Source organism: Barbus barbus, assembly GCF_936440315.1.
Source record: "Barbus barbus genome assembly, chromosome: 2".
Lineage (NCBI taxonomy): Eukaryota > Metazoa > Chordata > Actinopteri > Cypriniformes > Cyprinidae > Barbus > Barbus barbus.
Genome location: NC_136730.1, coordinates 45,848,497 through 45,859,568, shown reverse-complemented (window position 1 = coordinate 45,859,568; position 11,072 = coordinate 45,848,497). Strand labels below are relative to the sequence as shown.

The following is an 11,072-nucleotide window of genomic DNA, read 5'->3' as shown; positions in this document are numbered from 1 at the left end:
AAAGCACTTGTATGAATTATTCAGCAGAACAAAAGAGTTTGTTATTTGATCTGTAAAGTGTCTAAATCGTGCCTGTTTCACATTCACATGCACTAATCTATCCTCGCATAAATCGCACATGTAATTGTACGCACGTAATGATATGTTTCAGGCTAATGTAGGGAATGTTTCTTTAAAGCCACTTCCTTGAAATCAATGGCAGAGTATTATTATTCAAGAACATAGTCAAACAGCCTCGACATGCTGGAAACAATTAACGGAAACAATTAACTGGAACTATATAAATACGATCATATAAAAACACTGTCAGAGCTCTGAAATCCTGTTATGACTCTGATTAATGTAATATTCATCAGTGTGTGCTGCTTTGTGTTCAGTGGTGTGAGTTATGAACTGCATTCAGTGATTAGCATCTAATTTACTCTGAAATCATCAGCACAAGCAGATAAACAGAGACATCACACACACACACACACATACAGTATTCAGACTTCACATTCTGAAATATTCGGAGACATAAACTGGCATAAAGTTCAAGAATTTGGTAGACAATGCATTACTTTTCATAAAAAGTAAAAAAAAAAAAAAAAACAAGTAATGAAATTAGTTACCTTTTTAATGGAGTAACACAATATTATAATGCATTATTTTTAAAAGTAACTTTCCCTAACACTGATAATTACTTTTATTTGTTTATTTACTTTATTGTTTTATTTTTTTAACCATAAAACCAATAGCAGATGACAAAACTTGTTTCATTAAAATTTTAGATTGAGTATGTTACGGACCGACAGAGACGAGAGACATGCAGATCAATCTGCATGCTTTTATTACAAAACGTGGTCATAACAGGCATGGGTCAAACAGTGGCAAACAGGTACATTCCAGGCAAGACAAAGAGTATTCCATGGACAGACACGGTCAATCGATCGGCAAACATAATCCAGTGAGCAAGGCAAGGGGGTATCCAAATGTCACTTCAAATAAACCAGCAATAGTTCAGATGAGGAGCAAACAGTATCCAAACAAGGGTGAGATGAGTGGGGTAATCCACAGCAGGCAATAATCAAAAACACAGGTAGTCCAGGCAAAGAACAATTCTAAACTATGAACTCGGGAAAAACTAGAAATGTCTCCGTAATGTGCTATCGGCTACACCGCAATAAATGCAAACAATACTCGGCAATCTGAAAGAGGAAGTCCATGGCTTAAAAAGTGTGTATTGTCTGTCTGTCCTATCTCAGTCACTGAAGCCATCCAAGAAATGTTAGCTTTTATGCTGTCTAGCGTAGCTACTTTACGGAGCCAATTTATCTGGTCTTAGTTCTTGTCTTTTTCCCTAGTCTAGATCTTAGCTTTGTTTTGCACTGCCTGCTCTCTTGTGTTTCAATCTTTGCCTGTGTTTGGATTTACCTGTTGTCTCACCCTGCCTGGATACTGTTTTCCACCTTATGGACTATTGCCTACGTTTCTCTGAGTACCCCTTTGCCTAGCCCTTCTGGATTTAGTTTGGAATTTGGAATACTCTTTCGCCTAGCCTGTGTTGTTCCTGTTTGCTGTGTTTTTGACCCACGCCTGTGTATTTGACCACATCTTATCTACATTTACATTTAGTCATTTGGCAGACGCTTTTATCCAAAGTGACTTACAATTGGGGAATACAAAAAGCGATTCATCTTGAAGAGGCAGTCAGACAGAGGAAGTGCTCGTAACACCAAGTCTCAGTCATTGTTCAAATAAGTACAAACTAGTAGGTGGAGAGAAAGATAGAGGGAAAGTTTTTTTTTTTTTTTTTTTTTTTTTATCTAAATGAAAGCCAGCAGTTGGATCCGTACGACCCTCAGTCTGTTCACTCCGTAACAGAGTAATTTTAGCAGCTTTTATTATTCTTATAAATATTACTATTTAAATTGATTATTAGTTTTAGTAATTTTAGTACTTAAACTTCAATTAGTTAATTACATTTATGTTTTTGCGGTTAAAGTTTTTATCTAATATTTTATTTATTCAATTTATTTTATTTAAGTTTTACTTCAATTAACAACATTTATTTATGAAAGTTTTAGATAACAATTACAACACTGGAACAGTCACACCTTGATGTGAACATGAGTGTCACAACAACTTTTGTGTTGTTTATACATAAAAAATAAATAAATAAAATAAAATGAAATAAGACATATTCACAGTTTTTCTTCTCAAATAACTACATCTTCCGTTCTGTATTTTTCCCATCAAAGCAGCTGACACTCACATTGTCGGAGATCTCCAGCACCGCCAGAACAAAGAAGACGTACTCCTGTCCGTTGAGCAGCTGCTTGTTCTCAAAGTCTCCATACATCTTGGCATCTCCCAGCGTGAACTCGGTCGGCAGCTCGCGGAAATATGCCGCAATATATGGCTTGGGCTCCATCTGCCGACGGAAGCGAAGAGTGTGACTCGTTCGGTTGATTTCTCGCAACAGCTGTAAGAAACACGGAGAGAAACGAATGATCAGTCCAGCACACATTCTGATCAGAGCTCAACTGATTCTATATAGTATTTATTCATATTCTGAAGTACATTTAATTTTTATATTTCCAGTTTTTATTTTAATTTTATTTTAATGTGGCGGCCAAAATGATTACAACACTAGTATTTCCAACAGCTACAAATGGTTTTAAGTCAGTTATTTCTATCTTTTGCTGTAGTGTGTCAGTAGGAAATATCAGTTTACGTTTCCAAACATTTCCTACTGACACACTACAGCAAAAGATAGAAATAACTGACATAAAACAATTTTTTAGCTGGTGAAAATACTAGTGTTCTGATCATTTTGGCCTCCACTGTATGTATGTGCTTGTGTGTGTGTGTGTGTGTGTGTGTGTGTGTGTGTGTGTGGTGATCCGCAGGCGTTTGCCGGCACTCTGATAAAGCTTTCTATCAATCCTGTTCAAGCCATCAAAACTGCTTCAGTCCTTCTGCCCTTGAGCCACTTTCAACAGGCGACTTCAAATATAGACAGTCAAATAAATTGAGTGTGTGCTGGAGGGAAAACACACACACACATATATATATATATATATATACACACTCACCTAAAGGATTATTAGGAACACCATACTAATACTGTGTTTGACCCCCTTTCGCCTTCAGAACTGCCTTAATTCTACGTGGCATTGATTCAACAATGTGCTGAAAGCATTCTTTAGAAATGTTGGCCCATATTGATAGGATAGCATCTTGCAGTTGATGGAGATTTGTGGGATGCACATCCAGGGCACGAAGCTCCCGTTCCACCACATCCCAAAGATGCTCTATTGGGTTGAGATCTGGTGATTGTGGGGGCCATTTTAGTACAGTGAACTCATTGTCATGTTCAAGAAACCAATTTGAAATGATTCGAGCTTTGTGACATGGTGCATTATCCTGCTGGAAGTAGCCATCAGAGGATGGGTACATGGTGGTCATAAAGGGATGGACATGGTCAGAAACAATGCTCAGGAAGGGCCGTGGCATTTAAACGATGCCCAATTGGCACTAAGGGGCCTAAAGTGTGCCAAGAAAACATCCCCCACACCATTACACCACCACCACCAGCCTGCACAGTGGTAACAAGGCATGATGGATCCATGTTCTCATTCTGTTTAGCCAAATTCTGACTCTACCATCTGAATGTCTCAACAGAAATCGAGACTCATCAGACCAGGCAACATTTTTCCAGTCTTCAACCGTCCAATTTTGGTGAGCTCGTGCAAATTGTAGCCTCTTTTTCCTATTTGTAGTGGAGATGAGTGGTACCCGGTGGGGTCTTCTGCTGTTGTAGCCCATCCGCCTCAAGGTTGTGCGTGTTGTGGCTTCACAAATGCTTTGCTGCATACCTCGGTTGTAACGAGTGGTTATTTCAGTCAAAGTTGCTCTTCTATCAGCTTGAATCAGTCGGCCCATTCTCCTCTGACCTCTAGCATCAACAAGGCATTTTCGCCCACAGGACTGCCGCATACTGGAAGTTTTTCCCTTTTCACACCATTCTTTGTAAACCCTAGAAATGGTTGTGTGTGAAAATCCCAGTAACTGAGCAGATTGTGAAATACTCAGACCGGCCCATCTGGCACCAACAACCATGCCACGCTCAAAATTGCTTAAATCACCTTTCTTTCCCATTCTGACATTCAGTGTGGAGTTCAGGAGATTGTCTTGACCAGGACCACACCACTAAATGCATTGAAGCAACTGCCATGTGATTGGTTGATTAGATAATTGCTTTAATGAGAAATTGAACAGGTGTTCCTAATAATCCTTTAGGTGAGTGTATATATATATATATATATATATATATATATATATATATATTTTTTTTTTTTTTTTTCATTGCAGCAGCTGGAAAACACCTGTCCAATAAATGTGCCGTTTGGCCTGATTTTGAGGGAGTGACGGAGATCGCAGTGCTGACGGTGTGTTTTCTTCATGAACCGCAGACACTGAACTATCACTGACCAGGTTTGCAGAAGCACCTCAGGCCAGCTGGTGGGGGAGGGGTGTGCCCAGCCATCAGCCAATCAGAACGCATATCTCTGCGTGGTACCGCTTGCTTTATTTACTCCGGCTAAAAATAATACCGAACGTTCATCTGGAGCGATAAAGAAAACTTCCTCTATCTCTCGCCGTTTAGACGGGAGGGCTTGTGTTTCCATTTCCATTAGCGGGCAGGAGTAGATTTCCATATGAATGGGACTTGCTGCTTTCTTCTCAAATAACTGCTGGTAGCTGCATTGGGAATCATGTGCTTATCAGTAAGGCCTAATGTATGATGCAATGATCGCGTGTCTCTTACCTCCTCCAGATTCATCTCGTCCGGACTGTCCCAGGGTTTGATGAACTTTCCAGGCCGCTGTTTCTTCAGCGGCACCACCACGATGTAGTAACCCCTACAGAGAGAGCCAGACAGAGTCTATAAGGTTGTGTTGACAGAGTCAGGACATCCATCAAGATTAGCTCCAATCAATCTGGACTTTCCAATCCACTCAGGATGACACTGGATTAACGACTTGTTTGAGGAAAGAGAGCAACCCTTGGTAAACATATCAATAACCTGCCAACTTCACCACGCTTTAGTCTAGTTTTACGCTGCTGGTTTCAGTCTCGCGCTTCATACGCACTAACGAGGGTCTCTCTGATAGACAGAATGGCCAAAATCATCTTAACATTCATTTTTACTCTCATCTCCTCCTAAACCTGTATGATTATTTCTCCCAAGAGACACAAAATAGATATCTTGAAGAATGCTAGTTGCTCTTTTCCATGTAATTACAACAAATGTAGTCAACAAATGAGCAACTCTTTCTCTGTGTAAGTATTTGTCATTTTCGAGTGAACTTTCCCTTTCGACAGCTCTTCTAGAATCCCCATAATCCAACACAGCTATAATATATAATAATATCACAAAAATATTTCTCAACATATGGCAGAGATGGGTAACACTATTCTGATAGTCCACTTTAGACATTCTACTAACAGTAAGTAACTTTGCAACTACATGTCGACTAGCAGTCATTAGAGTATCAGTAGACTGTCTGCTTAGTATCTCCTAACACTTTTTTTTGATGGGTCCACAAAATACAACATACTGAGTATGAGAAACTTTGCAAGTATATGTCAACTTATTCTACTAACCCTAAACGTAACAGTGTACTCTGAGAGTTAGTAGACATGTAGTTGTAAATTAATGAGAATTGGTTGACATGTAGTTTATAGTTAGTAGAATGTCTGAAGTGGACTATCAAAATAAATTCTAACCTTTATTTAATTTAATTTTATTATATATATATATTTTTTTTTTGGAGTAAGTACCTTTATGCATTGGTATTTACAGAAACATCAGTATCGGGGGACTCGGGATGCCCCCCGAAAACAAAAAAACTGTGGCTTTCCTGTAGCTCAAATAGTAGAGCATGGCACTAGCAACGCCAAGATCATGGGTTCGATTCCCAGGGAAAGCAAGAGCTGATAAAATGTTAAAACTGTAACTTGAATGCAATGTAAGTCGCTTTGGATAAAAGCGTCTGCTAAATGCATAAATGTAAAAAACTGATCTTTAATGCACCAGGGTTGTTGTTAACTGAAACTAAAATTCATTACTTGAAATAAAATACACATTGACTGAAATAAGTAAATGTAACAACAGCACATATTTGACTTCAGGTAGCATTTTCCATTTTCTCTCTTAGAAAGTATAATTGTGTATCAGTGATGTGTATCAGAATAACCCAGCAATGCACATAACAAGGTACAAATATCTATAAATGTTTTGCATATTCTTGTTCTTTAGATGTGTACAAAATAAAAGCATTTAAAAACAAACTTCATGATTAAACATTAAAGTAAACTAGTGTGAGAAACTTACATTTTTATAATTTTTTGTTTAATATTGTGAAAATTATTCATAAAAAAATTTTTTCACTCAAAAAATTAGATACATACTCTCAGATAAATGAGGCTTATGATTAATCAGAAGCAAATAGAAACACAAAACCAGTCCTAAATGAAAGAAAAAGTTGACAAAAAGAATGAATCCAATATTTAGTGATAATATAGCATAATGACAGATTTATAAGCAGTTGTTTGGAATCCGGTCATTTTTGACCGGGAACACAACGAGTGTGACTAGGTGAAATAAAACCCACAAAAAATTACAACAATTCTAAAACAATTAATGAGAAGTACTTGTACCCTATGTGCGCAAAGTCAGTAAGTTTGAGTCCAATGCGATAACGTTAGTATATTCTAGTATTAACTAGTATTTTCAGGAAAAATAAAACATTTTCGGGTCAATTTGACCCGAACACAACCAGAGGGTTAACTCCTGCTAAGGAATGTGCTGTCTTGAAATTATTTTGTGTGTGTGTCCTGGTCTACTAGGCACTACAGCTGAAACCTCCAATTATGAAGTGACACTACCTTGTCAATAGAAGAAGAATGTGCATGGAATTCATATATGTACATGCAATGTGAACTAGAGACCAGTTTTGTTCATTGAGATTCACTGAACTGACATTGAGGGTTCTGCAACCAAAAACTTATCGTGGTCCATGACACTAAGACCTTCGCTTTTGTTAGAATAAAAAAAAAAAAAAAAAAACTATACCATTTTTGTACCACTTGAGATGGAAAGACTCAACAGCATAATTGGTAAATGCGGTCCAATAAATGGGAAAAGGTTAAAAGATGCAGTGTTGAGACAGATGTCAGATGGGCGCAGGTGAATGATCTTCTCGTAAAGCCCATGGTGCTTCTCTCGTTAAACTCAAACACAAAGCAGAGCTGGTACTCACTTCACTTTCTCAGCCGTCTGAACAGAGGGCAGCTCGACTGTGACCATGCCGTCTGAGTTGGTCTTGCCAATCAGGTAGGGTTTGGTGCGCAGTATGTCAGGCGCTGTCATGGTGGAGACGCGGTGCTGCAGTCCTCCGGCGCTGTTCCCACGGTTGGTGAGCAGGAAGGAGTACTGTGTCTCCGGCTGAAGGTTGGTGATGAGCTTATGCGTCAGCTTCCCATCCACCTCCACGCTCTGACCGTTATCGTACAAGATCTACGAGGAAACACCAGCACGCCAGACTTTAACCAGTTTTAATGTGATAGATGGAGCTAGTGTTCCAAAACCTAGTGAGCAGCTTGTGTAGGCAGCATTTTAAGGGATGCTTCAAAAGTTAGGCAGCATTATGAAGATACCTTCTTTTGCCGAATATTAAATTTCATAATCGCACGTATCCATCATGCTGTCGTTAGTGCTACTCTGCATTAGAAGGTCCTTTTTGAAAAAAGAAGTAGATTCTTAACAGTACATAATGCATAATTAACATACTAAAAGTATTTATTACAGGAAATACTTTAATATAATATACTGAAGTGTGAACTGCATCAAATGTTTTCAGACACTTAACTGCATTTTACTTGCAATTAAATGAAAAAGAATTATAGTTAAACTATAATTCTTTTTCATTTAATATATATATATATATATATATATATATATATAGAGAGAGAGAGAGAGAGAGAGATTAAATACACAGCTGATCTTTAGTGTTTTGACCCACTTAAGTAGGACTTAAGTACATTTGTATATTTCATTTCATAATTACTTATGTTGTCTTTGAAATATTGATAAATTATCGCTGAATGTACTGACAAGCATTTATGATAAATCAAAATATACTTTAATGACATGTACAGTGTAACCTCATGTATTTGTATATTTAGTGCAATTTAATGCATTTAAAATATATACATTTGCAACATGTAAAGTCAAATAACACAACAGTTAAAACGATAATCAGGTTTTTACATGTGCTTTAGTAAAGAGTGTTAGGCAGTACATCAAAATAAGTGTACTTCTTTAAAACACAACAAAAGATTATTAAAATTAACCCTCCCACAGACAGCAAGGATCCTAACACGATCAATGCAAAGAAAACAAAAATAATGACTTTATTCAACAATTCGTCTCCTCCGCATCACCCTATAGCGCCATTTTGGAGAGTATCACATACATAAACAACATATGCAACATATGTACGTGGATACGTTGTTCATGTTCAGATCAAAGTGTAAACAATGTAAACAGCGTATACGCGTACAGTGCCGCTGACACAGAACAGCATACCCTGTTTGTGCATGTGAAACTCTCCAAAATGGTGCTAAAGGTTGACACGGTTTCTTTGCACACAAAAAGTATTCTCATAGCTTCATAAAATTACAGTTGAACCCCTGATGTCACATGGATTATTTTAACGACATCCTCGCTACATTTCTGAGCCTTGATCGTGTTAGGATCCTTGCTGTCTATGGGAGGGTCAGAGAGCTCTCGGAATTCATCAAAAATATTTTAATTTGTGTTCTGAAGATGAACGAAGGTCTTACAGGTTTGGAGTGATGTGAGGGTGAGTAATTAATGACAGAAATTTCATTTTTGGGTGAACTATCCCTTTAAGGGTTTCTCGGCGTCTCTCACCGTAAACGGCTGCGCGGGGTTGTAGGTCTCGGGAATCTCCCACGTCAGCAGCACCGAGGTCTTCATGGCAGCGGTCACGTGAAAATTTTTTGCAAACACTGCTAAAAGAAAGTTGGGGCAGATGAATTAGACAAACAGATCTGCAGCGCTTGGTTTCACCACCTTTTAGGAAGGCAGCTAGTCAACATCAGTCTTACCTGCCAAGCACTTTGCCTGCTACCTCATGAGGACTAGCCCAGAACTCCAACCTTACCTGCAGCTTACCATCGACTCTCCGCAGAACACTAACTGATCTTTACTAGCTATGCTAGAGGCATTTTCAGATTCGGTTTGGTTCTGAAAACCAAACTCTTTCTCACAGGTGACTTAAGGTTGTAGGAGAAGGCAAACGGGGCCGAGAGGGTTTTGCGAGCCTCCTACCTTGGTTGATGGGTTGCGTTCTGAACTGGACGCTAGGACTGTAAGGACCGGGGCCCTTACTGGTGAAGGCACACATTTTAATATCATACGTGGTGTCTGCTTTAAGGCCGTCCAGCGTGACGGTGGACTCTGGTGCTGTGATGAACAGTTCTGAGGGGCTACGAGGGCTGTTGATGTCTTTATACTGAAGGGCGTATTTGATAACGGCTCCGTTGCGCTCGGCTAACGCCACAGGCTGCCAGCTGACCTGAATGGTGGTGGTCGTGCTACTTTGGGCTACGATGCCTTGTGGGTAACTGGCAGGAGTGTCCTCGGGCGTGGTGATCTCCTTCACAGTCTCCTCTCCGAATCCCACCCTGTTGCGAGCCGAGAGGCGGAAAGTGTAGGATGCCCCCTTGTGGATCTCTTTGGTGGTGTAGTGGTTCTCACGCTCGGAGAACTCGATGACGGTCAGGGGCTCAACGTCCTTGCGGCCGAATCGCAGCCGGTAGCCTTGCAACGGACCGTAGGTGTTGGTCGGCGGGTGCCACTGCAGCAATGCTGTGCCCATGTTCGTTGGACTCACCATGAGACGAGGCTTTTCCGGAACTGAGAACGGACAGACGATACAGAGAAACGTACGGCAGTTTAGAGGTGGGCGACTGGACCTGTATATGTATCGATATAGAGCACAATATAGACATTTTTTGTTGGAAATAGAGTTCTCATGATATGGAAACCAGTCAAATCTCCCAATTACAATATCACAGCAATAACCAGGGATTGACATTAACGCCCACCAACCTGCCAAATGCGGGTGGATTTCAGCAGTGGCGGGTAACACAGTCACTCCTATTAGCCACCTTGGCGGGCTGAATTATACAGTAACAGACCTCGACATTAATGTTTGTCTGGGACAAGTGGATTTTTTTGAAGAAGCAAGTGTAATTATGGCCGGTGAAAATGCTGAGTGGCTAGCAATTTTGGAAAACCACTAGCCACATTGGCTGGTGAGCAAAAAAGTTAATGTCAAGCCCTGGCAATAACTAATGCTGGATTAACTAATCCAAGAAAGAGAAACGTACAGCAGCTTTGAGGTCAATGATATGACCAAAATCTTATATCAGTATATGAATAATTTCATAATAACAATACATATATAACAATATAGTTGGTTAGTTACATTACCCAAATAACTGGATACCCCTAATTTACATCAGCAAAAAACAAATGCCGTCATATATAGGGTAAATAAATGCAAGTCATGTTGTATTTATTTCTATCGTGTTTTATACAAAACAGAATGTTTGAAAGCAACATCAGTGCACTAAAGAATAAAATAAGTGTTAAATTATGAAATCAATTATGCAACTATTTTGGTTTCAGCTGTTAAGCAGCTCTACTGAAGACATTAGTGTCATTATTCAGCTCAATTCAGATTCAGTGTTTCAGATTCACTTCAGTTCAATAACAATGAACGCAAAAGTGATTCAGTCAAGAGCAGTGAGTGATTTTCTCTTTGTCTTTTGTTGTTTGATTACCATCAATGACAGACAACAGCAAGCATGTGAGGCTGCTGTCACTTTAAGACCTAACGCATGGATCCAATATATTGATATACAGAGGATTTTCTCCCAACTGTTTGCATTCACTTAAGACATGGCTTACATAAGTACTACACTTTTGT

General features: G+C 39.2%; 1 protein-coding gene across 1 annotated transcript in view; it reads right to left on the bottom strand.

Moving 5' to 3' along the window:
- The window catches only part of LOC306885764 (receptor-type tyrosine-protein phosphatase delta-like), a 118,742-nt gene that overhangs the window by 46,696 nt on the left and 60,974 nt on the right, over positions 1-11,072 (bottom strand). Inside the window, exons 15-19 of the mRNA XM_079442553.1 lie at positions 9,407-9,994; positions 8,987-9,087; positions 7,311-7,567; positions 4,814-4,907; positions 2,255-2,464 (exon numbers count right to left, since the gene is read on the bottom strand). Of these exons, the coding sequence (XP_079298679.1) occupies positions 2,255-2,464; positions 4,814-4,907; positions 7,311-7,567; positions 8,987-9,087; positions 9,407-9,994 (1,250 nt within the window). The remainder of the gene's footprint in view (positions 1-2,254; positions 2,465-4,813; positions 4,908-7,310; positions 7,568-8,986; positions 9,088-9,406; positions 9,995-11,072) is intronic.